Source organism: Pteropus vampyrus, unplaced genomic scaffold, assembly GCF_000151845.1.
Source record: "Pteropus vampyrus isolate Shadow unplaced genomic scaffold, Pvam_2.0 Scaffold2, whole genome shotgun sequence".
Classification (NCBI taxonomy): domain Eukaryota; kingdom Metazoa; phylum Chordata; class Mammalia; order Chiroptera; family Pteropodidae; genus Pteropus; species Pteropus vampyrus.
In genome coordinates, this window is record NW_011888783.1 from 32,590,565 (window position 1) to 32,617,428 (window position 26,864).

At 41.4% G+C, this 26,864-nt stretch overlaps 1 protein-coding gene across 4 annotated transcripts in view; it reads right to left on the reverse strand.

Moving 5' to 3' along the window:
* The window catches only part of FMNL2 (formin like 2), a 270,355-nt gene that overhangs the window by 7,659 nt on the left and 235,832 nt on the right, over positions 1–26,864 (reverse strand). For all 4 annotated transcript variants that reach the window (XM_011359342.2, XM_011359360.2, XM_011359351.2 and 1 more), the window contains exons 11-25: positions 24,724–24,834; positions 22,132–22,281; positions 20,300–20,401; positions 18,308–18,620; positions 17,752–17,964; positions 12,649–12,773; positions 11,820–12,022; positions 10,071–10,305; positions 8,886–8,954; positions 8,695–8,775; positions 7,250–7,379; positions 4,430–4,593; positions 3,396–3,497; positions 967–1,065; positions 127–250 (exon numbers count right to left, since the gene is read on the reverse strand). In XM_011359342.2, coding sequence (XP_011357644.1) covers positions 127–250; positions 967–1,065; positions 3,396–3,497; positions 4,430–4,593; positions 7,250–7,379; positions 8,695–8,775; positions 8,886–8,954; positions 10,071–10,305; positions 11,820–12,022; positions 12,649–12,773; positions 17,752–17,964; positions 18,308–18,620; positions 20,300–20,401; positions 22,132–22,281; positions 24,724–24,834 — 2,221 coding nt within the window. The remainder of the gene's footprint in view (positions 1–126; positions 251–966; positions 1,066–3,395; positions 3,498–4,429; positions 4,594–7,249; positions 7,380–8,694; positions 8,776–8,885; positions 8,955–10,070; positions 10,306–11,819; positions 12,023–12,648; positions 12,774–17,751; positions 17,965–18,307; positions 18,621–20,299; positions 20,402–22,131; positions 22,282–24,723; positions 24,835–26,864) is intronic.

Consider the following 26,864-nt stretch of genomic DNA (forward strand, 5'->3'; position numbering starts at 1 on the left):
TAATTCTGGATCTGCATAAAGTCAACTGAAGAACTTGTAAACTCTGAACAAAAGCAGCAGCAAGTGGCCCAGGACAGGTGGGGCCGGTGGGGTCTCAAGGGGCCACGATGAGGAAGTATCTGTTACCTGTGATAATATCTTCAATGGCACCATCTTTTCCTTCGTATACATGTCTGTTATCTTTAACTTGACGCCTCCTTAATTCCGCAATTAATTCTTGCTGCTGCCTCTTCGATTTGTGAGAAGGAGACTGAGAAGAAAGAAGCATAGCAAGGTTTAGTATAGCCAGCACCCGTTGGAGGTCTGAGAAAAATATGCCTGAGCATTGTTACTAATAAGCAGGCTTGGGCAAAAACAGAAACAGCACCATCCTAACATTGTGCTCGAACAGAGAAAAACTCAGAAAGCTTCTGGGAAGAAAAGGAACTTTCACTGAACAACACACAAGACTCCAGCTGGCAAAGACTGGACCATATGGTAATAAACGTCGACTTCTTAAACTTTGGTGAAGAAGATCATGATGAACACTTTGACCTTCCGGCCTTTATGGTCTCTACCTATGACATCTCTCTTCATGGAATGCTCCCTCCCCTTCCTCCTAAGGAAGCCCTTCAGCCATTAGGGCCAGAACCAACGGTGTTCCCACGAAGCCTTCCCTGGACACTAAGCAGTCCAATCATCAAGTGCCTGATATGGTCTCTGTGTACAGTATATCCAACAGACTTAAGTTCCAGATCTCTATAAACTTGGAAGTGCTATACCAACGCGCTCGTAGCCACATTCCAGTTCTTGCCGAACAAAGTAATGAATGAATGAATATCCATTTGCCGTTTCCAAGCCCTACGAGGAAGTGGTATAAGGACCCTGTGCAAATCCAGCTTCTTGCCCCTCTCTCCTGCTTGCCTACGAGGAGCCGTCAGGGCCTCGCTCACACAAGGGCCATCTCAGGAGCCCAGCACTGCCTACCTTTGGATCCTGCTGCTCCATTAGAGCTTCCTGCTCCAGGAGTTTCTCCATGAGTGCTTGTTCCTGCTTTTTCCTCAGCTCGTTCTCCTCTTCTGCTTGCTGGGTAAAGTCAAAAGCATCAAAAGTTTATGTCAGTGGAAATTATAGCAGTCAAGATCCTTAGAAGTCATTCTTAGAGAATCATTGGTGAGCCAGGAATTAGAGGAAATAAAAAGCTTAGAAGATCTATACTTGATGCCTGTGTATAACTCTGATTCCACGTTTCACTATCTATATCACATTTCTTCAAAATCTAGTAACTGAAATTTACCTCATCCAGAAGTCCTTTCCTGATGATTCTCTCCCTGCTCACACCACGGCCTAGTCTCAGTCCCACAGATGTGGTGGGGACCTACCCTTTTGGCAGCTCTGTTCAGTGATTTTCATGCAAGTTTCATGCAAGTTTGCCTTGCTTCCAATCTGCCCACAGTAGAATCTGAGGCTCTTCTCCTTTTGCCCATTGTTAGAAGACCTCCATTCCCTTGCCTCCTGTCTCCTTCAGGGGCCTCACTGAGTGACACTCGGGCTCTTTATCCACAGCTCACTCCTTCCCAAGGGAAGGAGAGTGACCAGTCTGACGAATTTGGAACAAGAGTGTGAAACAGCCTCACTCGACTCAGCCTGTTTCAGCATTCACTCTTTGAAGTCGGCTTCCCTAACGGGACTTCTAATAGTCTAGCTGTGAACTGATAAGTCATTTAATTTAGGGCTAGAGCGTGAGCTCACAAATACACACCATACCCTCCAATCTAGCTTTTACCGGTAATAAAGTTTACATTTTGACCTCTGCTGCTTTTGTCTTAAGTTTCATTGCTGCTTTTGTCTTAAGTTCCCATTGAACTTAGGAAGAGAAAGGAGGGATGACATCTTAAAACCCCAACATCTGTCCACAAAGTCCCTAGGTGAGTGTCAGGCTGGCAGGTTATTCATTACCTGGTATCTAGGGCAAGTAAAACATCCTCTGAGATCACTGCCTGACAAGCACCTCATGGAGCCAGCTAACAGGATCACAGAGAGAGATGATAACATAGATGGGGCACTCTGAGAGGTTCTGACCTGTGACACCCTACATTCCCCAGGGCAACTTCTCTCTTCACTCTGCTCTGCATGTGTCCCTGCTGAAGCATCAGGTTTTGAGACCAACCAGAGCCACTTCCAAGCTTGTATTATACAATTAAAAAATGGCATGTATTTTCTCTAGACCTTAAACTTGTAATTTTTTATGTGAAAAAAGAGGTCCCAGCATATAACAGGACACACCTTGAGCCATTTCTGCAGCACATTAGCATCACCAGTCAGTGAACCCCAGGAACCAGTCAGCAGAAGCTGGTGACCAGTGACCTCATTGCTCCCAGCTCCCAGTGTCCTTTGGACATGGACTTTGCACAGTGTTTTTGTTCCTTGTCACTGCCAAGGATACTTTCCTTCTATAAACAGCTGTGATACCACTGCTACACAAAGCCATGCTGAGAGAAGATGGCTAAATATTGTAACCTTTGAGTTTCAGAAAAAGGCCCAAGGATAGCTATCCAAAGCCATGAGCCTCTAGCAGTGCTGGAGAAGTGACCCACTATTTCCAATAGGATATTTCTCAAAAATGTAGACAGACCTGATGCACCCCGCCTCCCCTCTACAATCACAGTCCTCCTTCCTCCACCACCATTACCCATGTTATAGGTAGACAAGACTGGATAATATAGATTACAACATCTCCTAGGTGCATTAACAGCCCCTAACGCTCTCCCTGTCATTCTTTTTCAAGAGACAAATTCTTCTGACATATGCCTCTTTGAGTCACATGCTTTTTGAAGATCGTGACCCTGGATTATGTCAAAGAGTGCATCCATTTAAAGGATGGGCCACTACTGGTCCAGATGAAGAAAGAGAGAGCAACCATCCCTCCTAGTGCCATCTTTCAGTCCACACTGGAGAACCGCTGGTCCGGACGGCTGGGGCCGAACTAACACCAGCAGGCTCTTGCTCTTTCTGACCTCAGCTACAGTGCCATGCCACGGACCAGGACTCATGCCTTTTACCCATTCAGCGATATGAGAGGCCTTTGCCTCCTGCAAGGGTGACCAGTCAATGGGCCAGCAATGTTCTTGGAGCATCTCATTTGCCCCAGGGATCAGCCGAGAGCTTTTATTTTCGGGCGGAGCCCCAGGACTGGCTGGGTAAAGACAGAGAGCATGATGAACTGAGGGCCCCAGGGGTGCTCAGCCTCCACGGGGCCAGAGACTGCTATCTCATACAGACCACTCAGATCTGTTGCCCAAAGAAACAGGGGAGGCCTCTGCAAAGATGTGGAGACTTGGACCCAGCTCTCAGAAGGCACCCATTTGAATAATAAAGCCAAAAAAGGCTTTAAAGGACACCATGCTCCTGTTTACCTTATAGGCTTTCACAAACCGGACAAAGACAGGAAAGAAGACAGAGGGTGGTGTCGTCTTGGGGTTTTCTCCAAAATACTTCACCACATCATCAAAGGCATCCTGTGAAGAAGCAAACTGCTCTTGAATTTCATTAGTTCCAGCATTTGAATTTGATAACCTGGAAGAAGAGCTACAGCAAAGCAGCAGTGACAACAGTGGCTCCCACATCTCTTCTGTCTCTGTCCTCCCTCACGTCCTCGTGATTCTCCATAGCCCTGGTGCTTCCTCCCAGTGCCCAGTCAAAGGCAACCACTGTGGGACACCCTGCCACTTTGACACACACACACACCCCCTACCCCACCCCACCCATTCCTTTTAAGAGTTTCCCAAGGCCATGGCAGAATTCCTTAAACCCAACAAGGTTAGAAAAGATCTTAGAAGTCACTCGGACTTTAAATCCCGACTTGCTGCTTCAATGCTCCTTACAGTATCCTCGCATCGGGAACACTCAAGTGTCTGCCTGCATTTTTCCATGACACAAGACAGCCAGCCTCAGACAGGAGCCATTCCACCATATCCTCTTTCTGAGTTCCCACAACACTCTGCCTTCTCCTCTATGATGGCGTGCAGTCCATTCTGGCTGTTCTTCAGGCGTGTAAACTTGACCCCCAGTGTAGCGTAAGATTTCAAGGTCAAGGCCTACAGAAACCCAACATACGGGAACACTGCTTTGCTAAGCACAGGCCTGACACATGTTGACTGAATTGAATACAGGACTCACACAGAGGTAGTCTAAGAGTGGAAGAGGGCAGGAAGGACCTCTGAAAAGAGGGTAAAGACCTCAAACTAGAAGAGGACAATGCGCAGGACAGGAGCACTTCCAGGGACACTACTTAGGAAGATCCTCCCCGTAATAATCATTAGCTACATAAGAAATCTACCCTCAGCAACTGGAGGACAATTTACCTCACAGCCGGGGCCAGCACCCCAGGTGGCTTTGAGGGATCCAATCACTTTTTTATGAGTGCCGAGGGGCACAAGTACTTACTTACCTGTGCAATCTTGGCATCATCCTGAAGCTTCTTTAGCTTCCCCTCGTTGTTGAGAATGAACTCCTTCAGCAGTGTGTTGTGGTCATGCATGGTGTACTCTCTCTTGGTCAAGTCCATGCCCCTCTGGAGCTCCTTGACGTCCAGCAAAACATTCTCAAGGGAGACTGAAATGAAAAAAGCAATGTCCCTGTGAACTTCAACCAGGAAAGTCAAAATCACAGTGGGTCTGGCTGGTAAGCTGAGTTCTCCGTAGATCCCTAGGGTTATTCAAGGGCCTTAGATCTCATTTCCAGCTTTCAGTATGGAGATCCTTTAACGTGAATAACTCACCAAGTGCTCACTATCAAGCACTGCATTAAATTCCTTACATGCAATAATTCATTTGCATCATTAGCCCATTTTGCCAAAGAGGAAAAGCAGCATAAAGAAGTTACGTGGCCTGCCCTAGGTCACACAGCTGGGAGGAGGCAGAGATGGAGTTCAGCTAAAACAGTGGACTCCAAATTCTGCGCTTGTACACAACTATTCCATTTCTCTTAGAGATGATGGCCCATAGTTGGCCTAGAGAGATTCCAAGATCTTAGCCTTCACCTAACTTTTAACTCTTTTGCATTTCTCTGGCTGTCCAGCAGGGGGTAGCATTTTACCTGTTGACTTCAGTTGTATTGACCACTAGAACCTAAGGCAACCTTGGACAGCTTCTCTTGTTTAAACAACCCTTCTCTGCTTCAGAACGGTTTATTGGCATAAACCTTTCCATGCACCCTGTGGCCACCCTCCGGGAGCGGGTACGCCACTGCATCCTGCAGGAGGCCCAGGCCCCATCTCTGGCTCCCCACTGCCTGACTCTATTCTGCACATGAATGATTACAGAATGCTGTACGCTTTCCTCTCATGAGACTTAACTGTCTTATTCGTCTTTGACTCAATACTTAGGGTAACGTCAAGTTCACAGCAGGAACTCAAAAAGGTTCACTGAATCAATGGAGGAGTGAGTGAACAAATGAGCGAAGGTATTAAGAATCCACGTCAGCTCACCTGGGCATAAGTGAGCAAAAAAAAAAAATTCAGCCAGAGAATTCCTCATTCTCTTCACTTTCCCCCACTGATTTTTTCTAACGACACTTTCAGGGAAGCTCATTTCAGCCAAACAATATGTGTTAACTAGAAAGACAGAAATTTTTTAAACATTTTTTCTTAATTAGAATTGTGATGCCAAAGAACTTCATTTTGGCAAAGAGGAACTTGAGGAAAATCACTCCACCGGGACAGAAATCCTGACAAGAGCCTACGCGAGGTCTGTCACAGCCTGCATGGCAGTCCTTCTGAGCCACAATATCGTGTCCGCCTGCCTCTCAGTCTCCATGACAGTTTCAGCAGCATCTATCCCAGTAACAATGCATCATCTCATTCATTTGTTCACTCATTCATTTGTCCATTCATTTGTTCATTCTTTATACTCAACATCAATTTTCCAGGGGCTAAGGGAATTACAAAGATAAATAAAACTTAAACTTATAGGTACAGAGAACAAATTGACGGTTACTAGATGGGAGGGAGGTTAGACAGATACGTGAAAAAAGTGAAAGGGAATAAGAAATACATATTGCCAGTTATAAAAAGTCATGGCATCTAAAGTACAGCATAGGGAACACAGTCAATAATACTGTAATAATTAATTATGGCGTCAGATGGGTACTAGACTTATTGGGGTGATCACTTCATAAGTTATATAAATGTCTAATCACCATGTTGTATACCTGAAACTAATATATGTCAACTGTAATTGAAAAACAAATTTTTAAAAAGATAAATAAAACTTGATTGTGCCCATAAGGACACAGGTTATGATAGGTATGCAAACTGTTAGAATAAATTTGCTAAACTTTGTGTAAGAGGGTGGCATGGAGTGCTCTTGGATAAGGACACAGAAGCCCCCGCCATGTCCACTGCCTGTGGAAGAGCAGGCAGAGACGGTCCTGCCCTCGAAGATTCAATTCAGGAAGGCTGGGATAAGCCTTCCTGAATTTGTAATGAATGCCTTGTAATGAATTTGTAATGAATGCCTTGGCTGCTCATGCATGGTTCAAGATCATAATTTGAGAATCATGGCCTGTAACGATTTCCGAGATCAACTAACCTAATATTCTTTTGAGAGGACATGGTACCTTGGATGATAGATGAGAAGATGACCTGGGTTCTCGTTCTGGTTCTAATACTTGTGACCCATGCAATGTTGGGCAAGACACTTAACCCCTAAAAAAGTTAGTTTTCTCAATCTATAACATAGGGATATGATTACCTAGTACAGCCCAGCTATCTCAGAATCACTGATGGTTTAAATGAGAAAATGCATAACTGCCATGGCGAAGTAACAACCAAGAAGTACTGATATTTTAACTTGTGCTCAGACTAAAGGCAAAATGTTTAGAATTGCCACACCTGAGCATGCAGGACAGCACAAAATCAAATTAAAGTGTTTGTTGGGTGGGAGGTGAGTCTCAGATTCTCATTCTCATATTTCAAATGGCAGCAATAGATTAAAAAGGGCAACAAACAGAAGAGGAAAGGTGCACAAGGCCCAGAAACCTGGATCTTTACAGAGAGGCCACTGAGAGAGGTCACCTTCATGTCTAGGTTCCTCACTGTGCCCAACAGTGGGCAACACCATGGCCCATGTGTTCCAGCTCAGAGCTTCTGAGGTTTTAGCTTCGCCTTTTTAAGGGAGTTCTGAAGAGCATTCATTTAAAGAGGGATGGATCCCCAATGATTAAAGACATTCAATACCCAAGAGTAACATTAGTAGCTTAAATGAAGTACCTGCAGCAGCTTTCTCCACATAATGAAGCTCATTATAAAATAGGGACACTTGGTGATATTTTTCTTTTACAACATTCGATATGTAGTGCAACAGTGTTTGCTTTCGGTCTGTTGACTTTGTATCTAAGAGCTGAAAAAAAGGGGAACATAAGTTAGAGTGAAAAATGGGGAGAAACCCACCAGAGGATATTCTCCCATTCAAGAGTTAATGGTAACTAAGTACAGATACCATTTTTTTTTTGACAAAAAAAAAAATTCCCACAGGAGAGTCAAGATTGAATTGGTCCTTTGGTGAACCAGGCCACCGATAGTGAAGTGACCAGAGGACTCGCTGATCAGGAGATATGCTCAACTGCAGGGATGACTGTAAGCACCTACAACTGTTCGCACACCTTCACTCACAGGAACCCACCTACCCTACATCTGCTCCATTGGCTTAAAAGCAGGAAAGAAGACTCCAGTTTTAGTACTTTCCAAAGCAAAGGCCCAGAGTAAGAGTGTGTGTGGAGCCAGCAGGTGTGCTCGGGTACCCTCCACACAGCAAGGCTCCTATGCTACAGTCGTCACATTTAGCTCAGCCCCTCTCTCATTCCCCAGGCTCTGATGGCCCAAAGCAGATATGCTTAATGAACCATGACCTTCTGGAGCCAGAACTGTGACTAACTGGACACTTCCCATGAAATGATCATGTCCCCCTGAGCTGAGGATTCAACCCACTGCCCCACTTCTCACATGGAAGCCACATTACCCACACGCAGCCTAGGGGAGGGAGTGCATTGCAAGAATTTCACTAGTTCTGTCCCTATTAAGTTAGGTGACTCTGAAAACCAGAGCATCCTGTTCTATCCAGGGAAAACAAAACAGAAACCCAGAAACGTCTAGAAAAAAACAGAAAAGTATAAAAACATGGAAAAAATTCCCTAATATCATCCAACCTCTCCATTAATGTTTTAACCTACTTCCGTTCAATTTTTTCTATTTTACTTAGCTAAAATCAAACTGTACATTCAATTTATACTCTGCTTTCTTTTCTCAACACAAAATTATTTATTTCTTTGAAAACTCTTCCCAAACAGTCTAAGAGTTGAAAGAGAGTTCATTAACTATTGTTATAACATATTTAATCATGTCCCCAAATCTTGGATCTTTATATTATTGCTTATTTGTAATTATAAATAAAATACAGCATCCATAATTCAGACTCTTGAGGAAAGATTCCTAGAAATGGAAGTACTAGGTCAAAGAGCATGAGTATTTTTAAAGTTGTAAGCGTCTGCTGCCAAATGGTGTTCCAGAAAATTTGTACCAATTGGTCCTCCCACTAGCAGAGAATCTTCATTGAAACATCACACCCCTTCTTCCAAGAGCAGACATCCTCCACTTCAGGATGTCTGCCAGCTGTTTTATCCCCTATATAGCTCTTGTATTTCTTTTAGCCCACTCACCAGATCTAAACTCTGAAGTTTAAATCCATAAACTGCTCCTCGTTTACTGCTATTCATATAGTTCCCAAGGGCCAAAATGATCTGGAGAAAAAAAGAGAAAAGAGAAGCCCATCAGCATAGCGTTCCAGGCAGAGGAATGCAGCTGACAAGTCAGCTTTTCCATAAATGTATACAAGAAAAACTTTACTTGCCTCCAGAATTTTCTTGAGTTTTTGGGATGACTTTATAGAGACAGATGCTGCGATAATTGAGTGCAGTTGCTAGATTTCAGTCAAAGGAAGGAAAGGGAGGGGAAAAAAGATGTTAAAAATAGGCAACTTTAACTGGAAACTAAAAATTAGCACAGAAGAAAACAGGTCTGCATTTAGACCTTAATGCCTTAATGCTGAGATTCTCTTTTTCCTACACATAACAAATTTAAATTGTCCTGCTAGGTAACCCTATCATTACATGCAAGCTTTTCTCTAAAAATATTTTCTCTAAAAATATTTGAAATAAGAACTTGCTTATCATAAAACCTATAGCCAATGAGATTAGGAGTTGGGAGTCAATGGCTTCTTCTAGCAGAACTCGATTCCCTGCCCACGATCTCTAATCATGTAATACAATTAATATTTTTAAATCAATGCGGCTGTCCAAGAATGAAAACAAAACAGCAAAAGCATGTAATCACACTCTAGAAGCTCTGAGAACATGTTTTGAACAGACATGCTAGTATAATCAATAATTAATAAAACTATAGAAATAAAACTGGGAAAGAATTGTCTATGGTATTTGTGTTGCTGGTATTCCTTAAGTCTCTACCAGATTAATATAAAGGAACAAGAGATGGTTGGCTATTACTGTGTATCACCACAGTGTGCCATAACCCACTTCCAGGGAAGAAGACGCCTATGGCAAATTTAATGCTGCTAATGAAAGCCAATAAGCATGTTCACTAAAGATACGGGATTGTTTTTAGAAATGAAAGTCATATGTTCAGTCTTGCCAACCCAACCAGAGAACTGGTATCTTCCAGTTCTCTTGCCAACCCAACCAGAGAACTGGTATCTTCAGGAGGGGACTAACTAAGCTTGTAAAAATAGTTTTCCCTTGTCTTCTGTGTTGATATGTCCTTTAAAATCCAGAAACACAGAAAATGCATGCATTCTCTAAGGAGAATAGTAGTATGAAATATGAAAAGTTGCCATTTTCAAATTTACTTGGAATACACGATATGAAAAAGACGGTCAAAATAAAAATGCAATATTGAAAGTTCTGGGAAGGAGTCTTTAGAGCCCATGACACTAAATGCAATTCTAAGAGAGACTTAAAAGGAGAAAAAAAAATTCTCCATCTCGTCGGACACCCTCCCCTGCCGGAGGTGGCCCACTCACAGGAGTCAGCATCTGAATGCTTTCTGCAAAGTTCCCAATGAAAGCCATGATGGTCATCTTCTGCATGAGCCTCTCAATCTTACTGAACTGCATCATGAACCGGTCTTCATCCGACAAGTTCTCCAGGGGCTTCCTTTCCCGTTCATATAGCCGGAGCACTTTCACCTCGTTCTCAGTCGGCAAGAACCTCATCAGACATTCTACAAAGTCTACAGGCAGTGTCTTCAAGTCAAATCTGAAGACAGATGTGGACATGTCAGTGTGAGAGAGAAAACCTACTCTTTCAATCACACCTCCATCTGGTCCAGCTCATGAGCCACCAAGTCAATTCTTGATAGTTGGATTGGGAAGATGCCCCCTTGGTGCACACTCCTCACTGTGCATCAAAAATCTTTTGGTCTTTCCTGAAAGCCTGGACTTTACCACAACCACCTCACTTAGTTTTTAGGCTATTATATAGCTCTAAGCTTCTAGAAATCAATAGTAAATGACAGCAGAAAGAGGCAGAAGGAAGGCCGAAGCATCTGATGGTTAAGTCGTTCAAGGACATAGTTTTTAGGCATGTGAAGTATTGCTAATTAAGGAGATTAATATTATACAATTACAGACTATCTGGTGAGCTCTGTAAAATATTAAAATTAAACCAACGGTCTGATATATTTTCTTCTTTAGAAAAAAAGTGCATCCAAATGCCTGTGCCATATGGATGTTTTGGCTTAAATAAACGCATCTCTTTAAGAAATATCAGATCTTTGTAGATGTACGCTCAATTTGAAGAAATAAAGTATTTGCTACTACCTCTATTCTCCAGACAATCTTTGTTCAGCAAAATAATATGGTTGTATTTAATCACCATGACAAACAAGGTATGTAAAAATTAAAAACCAAAATGTATATTAGGTTTCAACACCAGAAATCAGAACAGGCTATAGGATGTACTAGACTATTAGATTATGATTCTGGCTGAGGACATGAAATTGGAACAGATGATTTCTCAAGGCCATTTACTGCTTTAGGAATCCCTAATCAAATTTATGAAATACTAATTTATGATGAATTCATTCTTAAAACATCTAATAACACCCTTATATTTGAAAGTCATCATCATAAGAAGAATAGATTCTTCTAATAGAAAAGCAAATAAAATCAATGCCTTCTCTGCTGTTTAAAGATTTAAAAAAAGAACTGAACTTTGTTTAAAATGTCCTGAAAACACTAAGAGCGACAGAAGTCACATTCCTATTGTTATAAATTTAAATAGTATCTCTATCGTATTTGCATCTGGCGTTGAATTGTATCATTCCACAAATGCCATCAAATTTGTAATTCAACAAATCTGGATAATCTTTAGATACTCCAGAGAAAACTGACATTTTCTCCTCATTCTTAGCATCTGCAATACTCCTCCACTCAACTTTCCTTTTACGTAAGCTTTCCTGTAGACCTATATAAGATAGGAGACGTCACAATCCAGTTGTTATTCTTCTAAAACAATTAATTACTTGTAATTCTAATACAGCGCTCTCAAGGATAATTTCTGGCCTACCTCTTTTGTTAGCATTTTATTAAATGCTGAGGTTGCATTTCCACAAAGGAAATCTCTGGCATGTGGATAACAAGAATTGCTCCATCTTTTACCTTGCATCTTGCCTCGCTATTGAAATATTTCTGTCACCTACCAATTCATAACTTTTATATTTTTATTGTAAATTTACTAGAATACAGTTTTTCAGAATGCCCTAAACTTACACATGAATAGCTTTACATATCTCATCAGCGGTCTTTCCAGCTTTCCTTAAAGTTATGGCAAGATTTTTGGCCCTATTTGCTTCTAATAATGTCACTTTGTTGGATCCCTTCTGTGTTATCTTCTGTTTGCTTGAAGAAAGATCAATGGCAGGACCCTGGGCTTTTGTCTTAAATATTTCCTCAAATTCATCCACATTTAAATCCTGGGGGAGAGAGGGATGAAATAGGCAAATTGGATTATACTTAAAAATCGAGTCAGGAAGCCACCATTTATACAGTTTAAATAGCAAAGAACTTATTTTTTCTACTCAATACTTGTCTTTGAACATGGCTAGCTCTATTTTCCTATTCATGTTACGAGTGTGACTTATGCCACATATACAGATGTGAACATCTAAAGTACACAACTGATCCCAGTCAATTCAATTGCCTTTCAACAATTAGCTTACAGGGATGGCAATCATAGACTAAAACTATCCATCGAACCAGCTAGGGAGTGGGACTGTTAAGTCCTTATTCACTTACAGTTCAATACAGGGTGTTATATACCCTTTTATAAATTAAGAGCAGAGAACACGTCAGAGATATATATATTTTGTGGCATACATTAAAGATGTTAGAAACTATTTTAACATAACTTTTTAAAACAGTTTTAGGACAACCTTACAAAATAGTGTCCGATTTTATCCTCTGACTTTATAAATCTTTTTCTTTACATCAAGGCACTTAAAATACCAGTATTTTATCACTGAAACTTCCAGGTTAACAGAGCACCCGCTCTGCCTTTGCTGCACAGAGAGGGCCCCGTTTCTAACCAATGGAAAGATACCTCCAAAATTCGCTCGTCATCAATTTCATTGAAGACAGTGCCATTGATCTGGTTTGGCTTCAGAGCAACCCAGTTGAACACAGGCATTCTGAATTTCGTCTTGATTGGCTTCTTAATTTTCACAGCTACAGAGGTCAGAGAGAACAAAATTAAGATTCCACCAAGACCCCAAGACCCTTGAGAACAATCAGACAACAGTCCTTGCAGATGACACTTTAACACTGGAGGAAGCTGGCAAAAGATGCCCAAGTGATTGAAAATATCACACATAGCTTTCACTAGAGCAATCTGACATCATTATTTGGTTGATTGATAAAACATCGTGTTAAAGTTGTCTAAGAGTCAGGGGCTGATTGTTTTTTTAAATGCAGGCGACTGGATTGCTGCATTATGGTCACAAAATTTGGACAATGCTTAGGGTAAATAAAGAATGGGGAGCAAAAATCATTATTAATGTTACTAGGTAGCAGAGGAGGCAAATAGTCTGACTTAGTTTGATATTGATGAACATGACTCATATTTTGACATGCTAAATTCCTGGTTCTAGAACACATATTTTCAAAGAAATCTCAAAAGATAATCAGAGACTGCAGGTAGTGGCTCTCTAAACCACCGAGAATGTAACATCAAGAATGCTGACTTTCAGCCGGAGTAATACATTCCCGTGGATGATTTCAAGAATGGGGATTATATTGGCTGCTGAGGTATTTCAAACGGACTAAGGGCCACAAATGGCCTAAAGTAGAAAATGTTTAAGTAGACAAAAAGGGTACTTAGAAGTCAGATTTTGTATTGCTTTGTGAGAACTGGCCACAGTCCCTTTCCCCTCTTTTGAAGAGCAACTTCCCCCCATGTGTCAGGTGTGTGCTACTAGAAGGTGGCAACGAACTCATTAATAAAAATACTAAAAACTTCTTCTCTTAATAGATCGGAAGAGCTCTATCTTTGCGGGGCACGGGGCGGAGGGAAGGCAACTCTTCTTACTCTGGGGAAATGAGCTAAAAAAAGGCAATCCATTAAACAATCTATTAATTAATTACACATCATAAAAAAAGTCTTCCCAAAACATTTAGTTGTATGTATTTGCCTTTTTAAGTATGTCCTGGGACACCCACTGCACTATTTGAGAGCTCTGTTATTTGACGTCACTAGCAAGGGAGGGAGGAGAACTTCAGCTCAGAACAAAATAAAGGCAACACACTGACTGGGCTTTTTACCTGGCTGCCTGCCTCAGTGGGAGGTAACTGAAAAAAGGAGGCAGACAGTGCCTCTCATTCCTCCAGAGTTACGAAGCCATATAAACAGCAGGAATGTCATCTGATAAAATCAACACAAAGGCATGCAGGAACACAGAAACACAGCTTTGCCAAACCAGGCCTTTCCACTACCAAATGTGACACCTTAGTCCCTAGTACCCAACAGTTGGATTCCTTGCCGCACTTTACTTTTGTCTACAATGCCGAGGAAAACCTATGACCTTCATGGGACACAGGAACAGACCTGCCTCTCGGATGGGACTTCAGCAACGGTGAGGGAGCGGGGAGTGGCTGTGCAGGAATCTTTTTATAATCTCAGGTGACAGGTCAGTTCCACCATCCCTCCACAGACACTGCAGGCCTCAAGACACTCACTACAAGTCATTCGATCTGCAGCTGCCCCACTTTTAACTCTTTAGCAAGATCAGAACAGAGGCAAAAAAAAAATCTCTTTGGAAAAGGTGCTGTGACTCTGACTGGGGAATGGTGGGGAGGGGTCAGGGAAGGAGGGGGCTGTAGGTGACCATGATATACATGGCGTTCAGGCTAAAGGAGTGACTCTGCATGGGTGTGTGGGTGCTCCATGAAAGGAGCCGGAGTTCAATGGGAGGGAAGTGGAAAATCAGCACCCAGTAGTAGCTTTTCTTCATTCGGTAGAGCAGCTTTCCTCTTCCCCTCAGAATAAACCTAAAATCCTTCTAAAGTTGAAGCCTTAGATCTCACTAGGAAAACTGAACTAAAAGGAAAAACACTCTTTTTCTCAATAGGAAAGGAATGTGGCATATGAAATCCAGGATGTCTGCTTAAAGGGCCACAATCTCTTCTACAGGTTCAACTAAAAAGTGCGGGCAAACCTGGAATGCCAGCCAACTCCCCACAGACACAGTCAAAATGCAATGGATCAAAGTTAGATGGAGTGGAAAGATGTCAAGGCATACTGTGACCAACAGGAACACGTGGCAAATATTGAACACACTCAGTGAGGAGCAACCTACAGAAAAGCTTGATTGGCCCATCTTTTGTGGAAGCAGAAAGAACAAAGAAAATACAAAAAAAAAAAAAAAAATAGATACAGCGGTTAGAGTCAAGCAGCTCAGCAGTGGACACGCTCGTAGCGTAAAATTTCATGCTTCTTGGACACATTTCACAAGGCAGCAGTGCAGAGCAAAGTTCGTTTCCATTCAGGCCTGCCTTGAAGACTCACTTTTTTATTTTGTTTCAAAAAATAATCCTTTTATTTAAGAAGAGGGAAAAAATAATTTCATTATAGCGGTCCCAAACAGCTAAGAGCTGTACTAAATGTTCCATAAGATATGAACAATATTTTAATGAAAAATAATCAGCTAGAGTCCAAATTCTCGTTGTGAAGTGCCAAAGCAGTCTCCCAGAGAGACAGCAAAGGTTAAAGACCGCCCAGCTGTCTGCCGCAGATGACCTAACCAGGAAACGGGAGCCAGATCGACCCATCACAGGTTTGAAGAAGTCAGTCTCACACTTCAAATGTGCAGTTCACACTACTAATATTTTCTCTGTAAGATGCAAAGAAAACTCAACTAAACTTAGGGGACCTCCTCCTGGATCCGTCTCAGCCACCAAGAACACACTTGCTCACTGCCTGTTGAAGAGATAAGACATCCTGTTGCCTGTGGATCCAGGGACCTAGCGATGTCACAGGTTTCTGGCTTCCTGGGAACTCTTGGCTTATCATCTCAGCTCTGTCTCTTGGTTCTAATGGGACATCCTGATTCTGTCTAGCTTCTTGTTTCCAGAAAGACGGCTACTGAACACACTGGCAAAACATCTCACAAAATGAGCTACAACCACTAAGTATTAACAGCCAAATGAAGGATGAGTAATGAAAAGAGATTACAGGCCTTAGAGAAATTGCCTGATCTCAAGCGACGAAGGACTCATAAAGAAATTATAATCTTTACGTCCTGTAAAACAGAAAATCCTGTAATTGTTTCAGGGATACTTACGGCACTAAAGAGGAGTTTCTTCAATCCCACATACAGTCCTCTAAATTGCAAAAGACACAAAGGGGACAATTTCCAATTGCAGCAAACCCTAAAGGTAGCAGTGGGTAATCAGCTGAACACAGAGTTCGACACCATGGAATTGAGTGAGGCAAGCAATAGAGCCAACAAATTTTAAAAATTAAGTAGTGGAAAGAACCCAGGCAAAAAAAATGAACCAGAGAGGACAAGCCCCGTTTGGAAGGTAGCCCTGGACCTGCACGTCTCAACCTGTTGGCTCGTCTGCCCTGCCAAGGCAGTTCTATGTTAGAGTTCAGGTGACCCCAAGTGCAGGCTGCATCAACGTTAGGTTCTGCCAGAAAGAAAGGAAGCAGGACTCAATGAGAGACCACAGCAATACTCCTCACAGTGAGCATGCGTAGGGGGCTACAGGGAAAGCCTAATCAGTGAGCCCAGGTGCGTATGACAATTACACATTTTCACACTCGGTTCCTGAAAACAGCCTGTTGATAGAACAGACTCCTGTGGCCTGTTAGGTTTTTTGTTTATGTTCTAAAATCAAACAGTTCCACAGCGATGCTCCTTCAACTTTTGTCCTTCAGAAACAATAAAAGTTCTAGAAGGATGTGGCAGATGGGGATGACCTTGAAAGGTAGAAATAAGTCACTGGTTTACTGTAAACATTACTTTGAACAGGCACCTTGTTTGTTACTTTGACAGTTTTATAGAAGCTGGGGTGGAAGCAAATGCCCAAAATGTGATGTGGAACAAGTTTGCTATGGGTGGCTTTCTGGTGTCCCAAAAGGGCTTTCAGTCACTAGGATGGGACACTCTAACGGTTGGAGACTGGGAAATCATTTGTAGCTGAGACTGTCTTTTAGACTTTGGGTAAAGACTCGGAACTACCACAGCCTTGGAAATGGAGACTATTAGAGTGACAGTTCTTCATCAGAAATAAGAGACCTCAGAAAGAAACTTAAGTGGATGAGGCAGCAGAATCATTCAATGTCACAGGGATGGCATGGCAAAGCTCAGAGTAATTCCAAATGCCAGGGAAACGTTCCAAGGGTGGGAAAATAGCTTGCAGTATTTTGGAAGAGTAAAAGTTCACTTCAGTGAATCAAAAAAAAAAAAAAAAAGAACTCTTATTCCGAAGCATTAGAGCAACTGTCTTTTTCTTGCACCGCATCCACCCTGTTTTATTTCTGGTGAGACAGAGACGCTGCTTTCTGCCCTGGTCAGCAGGAAGGAAACGTGCATTATTTGGCAGCACTCCAAGGCATGGAGGTACTGCCGCTGGCTGCACTTCCCTCGAAGCTTAACTGTACCATGCTGAACTCTGATGTCTCCAAATGCTTAGAAATGCCTGGAAGCCGACATCAGGCAATTACACAAAAAGGCACTTTCTCCTTTTAGATGATATCGCAAATACTTTAAAAAAAAAAAAAAAGAAAGAAAGAAAGAAAGAAAATTAAAGAAAGAAAGAGCCACAAGTACCAGAAGCACCCTGTGTCAGACCTTTGGCTACTACAGATGTCCAGAGTGTTGCTGAACTCATGGAAATGCACTCACTGATCCCTAAGAAGATAACTTGTCTCTCTGCCCTTCTCTAGGTTGGGAGCGTGGAAGGCGGAAAGACAGTGTGAGATGAGAATTTTCTGCTAGGGAGAGAGTGACAAAGGCTACTCAGAGAAAAATGCCTCCTGTGCACGACAATTTCCCTTTACATTTGCAGGAATGTTCTTATATTAAGAAGATATACATGTGATTCCAAGAGACCTGAACTTTGAAAGAATGGCTTTAACCCTCCAGAGGTAAAACAAATGAGTATTTATTACTCAAGAACCTGGGTTTTAATTCTATGCGCTTACCTGCTAATCCTGAGTTGAAAACCACCGTGGGTGAAGATGTCCCGGGCAGCGGGGGTGCAGAGGGGGGAGGAGGGGGTGGTAGAGGAGGGGCTGGCACAGTCTCAGCTGCAGGACCAGGGAGAGGAGGAGGAGGGGGAGGAGGTGGAGGCGGTGGGGGAGGGGGAGGCGGTGGGGGAGGTGGCGGCATAGGTGGTGTTACTGGACCATTTTGCACTAGCAAAAGAAAAGAAACATTGACTCTGAAAATAGGGAATGGTTTTTCCTGTAATACATCATGTGCACACAAAGTATCTGAAAACAAAACAGTGAAAAGGACAAAGGATTTTTTCATAGACTATAAAATTTCCTCATTGACAACTGGGGAGTATACTCAACATACGTGAAATGAAGATTTACAACATTAATCTCAAAATGTAAAATATTCTTAGAATCAATAAGTAAAAGAACATGCCAACGAAAGCAGACAAAGGACATATATGAACAGTGGGTTAAAAAAAAAAAAAAAGGAACACAAATCTCCCCATACTACCTCAGTTCTCCCTCCAAGGCGTCTTACCTGCTCCAGGTGCGTCTGACAATGGAGGTAGCGGTGGGGGAGGCGGGGGCAACGGTCCTGAGGAGGCAGCCCCCGTCACTGGTCCCACAAAGTTACCCACTGCCACTTCTGACCCTATGGACAATGTGCCAGAAGCCACGACTGGAAGTATGGCGATGTCCCCATCCCCTTTCTTCTGAATTTTAATGGTCCCTTGTTTCTCCAGCTCATGAATCTTTTTTTCCAGGGTAGACTGTCTTTGAATGGCTTCTTCTTTTTCTTTGACCATTTTCCTTAATGTGTGAACCTGGGTATTTGCATCTTTGTAGATTTCCTGCAAAAAAATCCACGGTCAAGAGTCTGTCTTCACATGACATTCATACGTCTTACCTTCAAATTGGCAATTCGAGCACAAAGAAAACAACAACAACAAAGTAAAGAAAAAGAATATTCATATACAGGAATTCTGTGAAACTCAGCCAGAACCTATAAAGTCCCATTCATTATCATTTGTTCGCTGGTAATGCACGTGATATAAGTTAGCAGTTGTTATTGTTAATGTTCTTTCCGTTAATAAATGTAGTTAACTCAATTTTCCTTGCAGGTGGAGAGGAACAGGGCAGAGATGATCCCAAAATAATTTCATAGCTGACTGTGGAATATCTTCAGAGTATTCTGGTAGTGCTACACATTTTCCTTTCACTTATTTTAAAATTCATTTGTAACGCTACATACAATATTAGCTAACAGCAGACGAAAAGGCCTTAACTCAGATTTGGATAGAAGTCAGACTGGGATTAAAAATCTGCAAAGCACATAATGATCTCCTCATGAGTAACCAGGAGCTGACTGTGCCTCAGTGGACTTCTCTGGCCTTCACAATGCCTCTTGACCAAGCTCAGGACGGCAACTGTTGTAACATTTCCCTTTTGGTAATGGAGTTAACAAAACGGGCCAGTGCTTCCCTCCACTAATTACTTATTTCTGTCTACGTTTTTAGCAAAAAAACAAAGAAGTTACAATTTTTAATTCAAAGGCTGTCCCAGTTCCTTTTAAAAGGGGCCCACGGAGGTTCCAAGTGAAAGGATTTTATGGAACTTACTTGCCGGACCTTCTACACGTGATCTCTCACCACAAACCTCCAGCAGGCAGGGAAACATTCTTCACACCCTGTCTATTATTAATAATCTAAGAGTCTGAACTTGAATTGAGTCCATATGCTACAATTGTGTCTCGACAGCATGCCAGAAAATAAATTTCCTAGAGTTAACTGTAGGACATGTCAGAATATCAAGCAACACACACAGACATGATAACCATCACATAAAATGTGCCTTTTCATTAACAGTGGTGTAAAGGCAAGCCATTTGCCCGAAAACCCTCCAGGCATTTTAGTGGTTTGATGTTTTGTACGATTCCAAGCACACGGATGGCACTCCATAAATACCTGATACATAAGGTAAAACAATGCTAACGCCAAATAAAATAGCTGCGATTATCTGATAATAAAATGGATCGGTTTTGCTTTGCCTTTTTTTATTTTTATTTTTATTTTTTTTTTGGTCAATGCCATTAGGTCTCGCCCGTATTGTGATTTCACCATTTCCATGGCAACCACCAAATCTGGTTTCAAGTAGAAGCAAATCAAAATCACAAAGAAATCCAAGTTCTAATAAAAATAAGTGGCATGAATTAAATCCATGCTGTGTTTTTTATTTCCAACCAAACGAGTGATCCACAGAATCAACTCAGACTCATCCATATGGGAAAATATTGTTGCTCCCAAAACTTGTGATAAGAAGTACTGAACTCCTGGCATTTGATTGCACACATATGTGTATACAGACCATAACTATGTGTATTTTTGAGTATCACCTCTGAAAAAGCTCCAATAAATACACTGCATCAATGCATTCCGATGACATGAATGCATTATTCCATGCTCTATTAGCCTAAAGCTGGAGCACACTCCCCACAATGCCCATCTGGGCCGGCTGTCACCACCACACTTACTCGAACAACATCCAGCTCCTTGTTCCTCTGCATGAGCTGCTTTTCCAGTTCCACGATCTTGGACATGGCTTCATTCTCCGTGTCTTGCAGTTTTTCAGACAACTATAAAGTTTTGAAAGGGAATTTGGGTCACAACACAGGATCGTTCTGATCAGGTCCCTGGTTCTCAGAAAGTATAGCTCAAAGACCATTATGGGCCCATCAGAGTCCACGAGTTGTTTTCTGGAAATGTTAATATTTATAATATGGTTCTGAATATGTGTTTGTTTCTAACAGAAATTAATTTATGCATGACCCTTAATGAAACCCACACATCAGCTCCTCAGTGTTTCGACATATGCAGTGGCTCTCTCCACTTCTGCTAGGGCTAGAGATCGGTAGGTGAGGGAGGGGGAAGTCCACCTTTCTCTCCCTAAGAAAGGCCACTAGGCAAAAGCTTTTGAAAACTGTTGATCCAGAAAACCTGACTCTGTTGTTATTATAGGTAACCAGTTGAAAAACACTACTGCTTGTTTTGACCCAAACTACCTAAATAATAAAAGTCTTTTTGGAAGGGCAGTTCAAACAAACAGGTGGTGTGCTACAAAAGTGGGTTATGTAAGTCTGGTCACACGATGCCGGCTGAGGCTTCAAGAGAAAGACAGGGTGAGCTATGCATTAAACAGTTACTGTCTGCATAAGGCTCTAGAATTGAGTAGCTTCTGATTTCTTATATTCCACCCAAAATGATCACAAGTAAAGAATATCAGGGAGACAGGGTGAGGAAGAAGAATAGAGATTTACACTGATCATGTTCAGAATAATACAAATCTATCAAGGGAAGAAACTCTCAGCCTGTAAATGCTCTTAAGCAGTTGTCAACTGGTGCAGCCTTCACTGCAGCACTTCCAAAGGGAAGGGTTTGGCAACTTGGCTTAACCACAGCTATGAAGATGCTCACAGCAGAGTGATGGGAAAGGTGAAGGACATTAAACACATGTAATGCTCATAACTAAGAAAAGGTGGAGGCAAATGTTCACAGGGAAAATAATATCCCTTCAAAAGGAGATGATTCATTTCACAATCTAGGACATTGTCAACTGGAATTGATCAAAAGAATATAATATGGTCCTCAGAATGCTTGGGTTTTTAAGAAGCACCATTTTTCTGTTCTTTCTCGCAATACTCCAATATTACTTGAATAGATGAACAAATAGCCTCTAAAGGCCTGTAGACTCAAATTCACCTAGGTCTGTGGCAAGAAAAATCTCTCAAATAAAAACGAGCCCCTGCCCTGATACAGAGCTGACATTATACTAGAGGACACTTTGCTTGAAAGAGGGACATATGCGAAAGCTGATTTCCTTGAACATGCTTACTGTTGAAATGAATCTATTTAGAACTTGAGTAACTCTAAGGCAGGAATGTGAAGACACGCATCATGAAGCCACTAGACTCTGCTGTCCACGGGCCTGTGTGGACACATTTGGTAGAATTCCTATTCAGAAGACACACTTCACCTTGGGCCAAATTCACATATTTGAGTTGCTCCTCCCTCTAGGCAATGCCAATCATTCTAACTCTCCTGTGCCTATAATTAAGGTGGCCAGGAAATCTGGACTCAGCAGAAACTGAGCACATGAGCCAAGACAAGGCACAGATTCCACTTAGTTTGAAGTTACATACCTGCCTTCTTTGAAAGAACCCACATGGCTTCTGACAGCTCTACCCCAAGTTGCAACTCAAGTCTATACTCCAAATCCTTCCATTTACTGTAACAAAAGCTAACATTTATTCTGCTTTGCACTCAGCTAAAACATAAGCAATGTTTCCTTTTCTGAAGATGTAGTTACATGAGAGATGTTTTCTTCCAGTTCTTCCACCCTCTCCAAGGCTGCATTCTTGGTTTCAGCATCCTCCAGCAGAGCTCCCACATCAAAGACATTGTCCAGGTAAGCCTGAATCTGTACCTGCAGCTTGTCACTCTCAGTGTGCTTCAGCTTCTAAAAAATCCAAATGCAAGACAAGATAGTGTTAGTATGTCAGTGAAAACAGAACATAATTACCCAACAGCCTACATGTTTTTGTTTGTTCCAAACAGTCTAGTCTATTCCAAAAGAGAGTCTGAGATATCATCCTCCTTCAGAGAATTATGGAATAACTATCTAAGAGGGTACTATCAGATTACTTTCTTAATATCCTCTCTCAATATATACACATTTCTTCCTTAACCTTCTTGTGGATATATTCCCCATGTGTATATATTCCAATCTAAAACGTTTTGATATAGGTGAAATCAGGAAAATAGAAAAACTAAAAGCAGCTTCGAGAGGGAATGACAGTCACAGGTAACATAAAATGTGAGGAGTAGCTGTGGAGGAGAGGAGACTCATAGTAGCCTCAGGCCTGGGCAGTGATAGTGGTTCCAGCTGGAGGTGAGCGTTAGGTGTGAGGTGGGGTAGCATACTGTGAGAGCATACTAGCTGTGGGGCTTATCTGAGCACAAATTGCTAGAATCCAACCTCCATGATTACTTCCCTAAGACACTGCGCCCCAACACGAGGAGCTCAGGGTGCCCCAAAGTACAGATCAGAAAACTTTCCCCGTTTTCCGCATTCCAGGGCCAGGCATTTCAGAGGAAGTCAACTAATTCTAAGGTGAAATTAGAGGTCAAATAAATCAGTGAGTCTTCCTTACAAGTAACATAAGTCATGGCTTTCCCTGGGGAGCAGATGAGTGGCTAGAATTATATATGGCACATGGATAAACAGTCACCGAACAAATTAATGGCTCCTTACAAGGCTGGGCTTTTGTAAACTACGAAAGCATCAAAAGTTCTATGCTTATAATATTACTCTTCTAACCACTCTATCTATTAGGGTCCAGAAGCAACAGACCAGAAAGTTAAAGAAATACAGAATTTTGGAAAAAATCTTAAATTTTTAAAAAGAATTCTGTTCTACATAGATTCTCAGGGAAACGGATTTTATCCTAGATCTAATCTGGCATTCCACAACTAAGCTTGTTCTGAAGAGAGAGTATGTTCATTCTGAGTTAAGGAATCAGAACTGAAAAAGATTTCTGAATAAGGGCAAAGTCTGGAAAAGAAAACGGAGAAGCTTAGTGGGATTCTTCACAAGATTCACAACAAATAACAGGTGCTGATATGTTACTACCTGCCATTGTATCCTGGGCCTGAAGTATGCTCTGCACGGCGATCACAAAACAACCCAGACCACCACTAGGGAGCTATACACAGAATTTTTGCTCAAATTCTGCTACTCTCAGAGCATGTGGGGAAAGAAGACAGACAAATCTCGATCTCAAAGAAGAAAAAATCCCTTTCAGTACAATGTTCTGTCAGAATAAGTGGGCCTTTAAACAGGGAAACAACTGAAACGACTCTTTAATGGAAATCTATCATGCCTTTCCCTGAGTACAGTCTTTAGACAACATTAGGCCAGTTCATCCAAGAGCAGCCTCACTGGTCCGATAAGCAAGGCCATGAGCTCTAGAGTATCCAATTCTGTGATTCCACCTTGCAATAAACAGAGGGTATAGTCTGTGTAATTTCTCAGCATTCCCCCTAATGAAGATGGGCAGCTGAATTTCTGTAGATGTACAAAAGTAAGTACTTCTGTCTTTTTCATAGCTGGAAATAGCCTTGAAATTGAGGTCAACGATTCTTGCCCTATTGCTAGTGGTCTTCGAAGTTCAAGTGGACCATTCTTATTGAGAATGGAAAACAAAACTGCCTAAGAGTCAAAGGACAGGGGTATGTCCTGTGCACACAGGACTACAGAGCTACTCTAGCCCATTTACGATTTTCACATCGGCTTTTTGTTTCTAAGCTGAAGATCTTCAGGGAAGTGACTGAGCACTTCTGCAAGGGATCAAGAGAGCGAGGAACTTTTGATTCCCTTCTCCCAAGAACTAAAAGTAGAACTTCCAAAGCCACAAACATTTTAAGCAGAATGTAAAAACTACACAAGGAAGTCTCTACTTTCCATTTTCCATTATATTTTTTATGCTCTAAGCAATTATTCATTACTCTACAGCAGTCTTGGTTTGACTCTCCCTGCCCGTACAGGGTCCCCAGAGAAAGCAAGAATGTGAATTGCCCAACAACCCAAAGGAAGAGTGCAATGAGATTTGACCCACACAGAGCTCAAAGGCAGAGGGAAGCTGCAGCGAGGCTATAAGAGGTCATTCAACTCTGGTACTAAAAGACTGCTGGCAGATGACAGCCTATGGTCCCAGGAGGTCTGCAAGAATCCAGTTTCTCTGGCAGACTGCATCACTCAGATTGGTTCCTTTGAACTAACACTACAGTAAGCTGACTGCATAGAGCTTTAAGAGTTCTTTAGTCACTGTGTAAGTGTGTTTTGGAAGGTAGGCAATAAATCAAGTCTTATATTAAAGCCAAAGCTTTCAGCTATACTTACGTCCAAGTATTCATCCAGGCCTAACTTGGTAAATTCATACTGGAGGTGAACTCGGAAATTCATGTCTTCTACTGAATGGACTACAATATTAATAAATTGCATAGAGGCCACCTGAAATGAAATTGCAACAGGTTAAATGGGCTCCAAACTTGTTTTCTCAGTTTAATGATAACATATGCTTTCAATTGCATAAATCTAAGCTCACCTACCAATTTCCTTTTCCTTCATTTCACTGAGTCTTTAAAACTATTTTTTTTAATTCAAAAGTTATATAGGTATAATTAGATACCACTTCACATCCACTAGGATGGCTAATATCAAAAAGAAAGATAATAACAATGTTGACAAGGATGTGAATAAACTGAAACCCTCATCCATTGCTGGTGGGAATATAAAATAATACAGCCACTTTGAAAAGTTTGACAGTTCCCCAAAATGTTAAATACAGAGTTACCAATGAGATGGCCCAGCAATCTCATTCCTAGGTATTTACCCAAGAGAAATGAAAATACAGTCCATATAAAAACTTGTACATAAATGTTCATATTACCATTATTCATAATAATGAAAAAGAGGAAAAAAAAGTGTCCAATTGATAGATTAAACAATGTGATTATCCATGTAATGTACTATTATGTGACCATCAAAAGGAATGAAGTGCTGCTATGTGCTGCAACATGGATGAACCTGAAACATTATGGTAAGTGAAAAAGTTGGTCACAAAAGACTACATATGATTCCATTCATATGAAATATCCAGAATAGGCAAACCTACAGAGACAGAAAGCGAGTTAGTAGTCGCCTAGAACTAGGGGTGAGAAAGATGAGATGACTACTAATGGGTACAGGGATTCTTCTGGGGGTGACAAAATTTTCTAAATTAGGTTGCAGTGATGACTGCACAACCCTGCAAATCTACTAAAAATATGTTGACTTGTACACTTCAGATGAGTAAACTGGATAGCATGTTGACTATATCTCAGTAAAGCTATTTTTTTAAGTCTTATATAAGTATACAACACAAACTATGTAAGTTATTACAGATATATTATTGAAAATAATTACAAAGAAAAAATTCAAATTTCCTATAATCACCCCAGAAGATATAATCACTTCTAAAATCTTACTGTGGGCCCCACCACACCAACAGAATCTTAACAGGATCTCTGATCCATCTTTCCATTTTAAACAATCAACCAATTTCCATTCCATAGAAGCCTCAGATTTACTGCTTTCTACCCAGTAGTGCAACTATATCAGTGGCCCTGAGACTGGCCACTGAGAAAACCTGCCCCCCGTATGGTAAAAACAGTATAGAGTTCAATAGATCTGTTTTGCTTTTAACAGTGACAGTATATTTATAGTAAAAACATCTCACTGATGCTTTCCCCAAATGGTTAAACAGAGCCTCCTGCACGGAGGGAAAATGATGGTAGGACCCAGGTTTCACATTTACTCTGAAAACCATACCACTCTTCCTCACGCCCTTAAAACCGATTTCCTTCATCTTTTTAAAATTGTTTGTAATCAAGTTAGATTCTTCCTTGAGTATTTGTTATACATAGCATACCCTTCCTTGGAAGATGCATAAACTCTCGGGGTTACAAGGGACTCTTGCAATTTACTGAAAAGTTACTTCAGGTGCTATGGTTAAGTGAGCTAAAAAAGATTTGTCAGTTTTTTTTCCTTTGGTCCACCAAAAACCAAAACAAAACAAAAACAAAAACCCAACAAGGTCTTGTGCTACATTAGAAGACTTTATACTATATTTTACAAGGAATATATTGCTTGGCAGGTTATGTACCTTAATTGTATTCTCAAGATAGTTTATAAAAAGCCTCATTTTCTGGAGGAAAAATATGATTGGACTCTGGCATCTTTCCATTTCTCTTCTGAAAGCAGGTCTAAATGATATGTTGAGTTTTATGATTTGCCTAAGAGGCAACTACTTGCTAGGTGACACATGAATCGAGCAAATAGTACCCATGTACTAGCAGCCTCTAATTAAGGTTCCTCCATGCATGTGCATACGAATAAATGAACTGACATGAAATACGCTCTCATGTGTACACAGTGCAGGTGTTTTAAAGGGCTTAACATAATTATAATTTCAGCAGAAACTCAAATGGAAGAGAGATCCA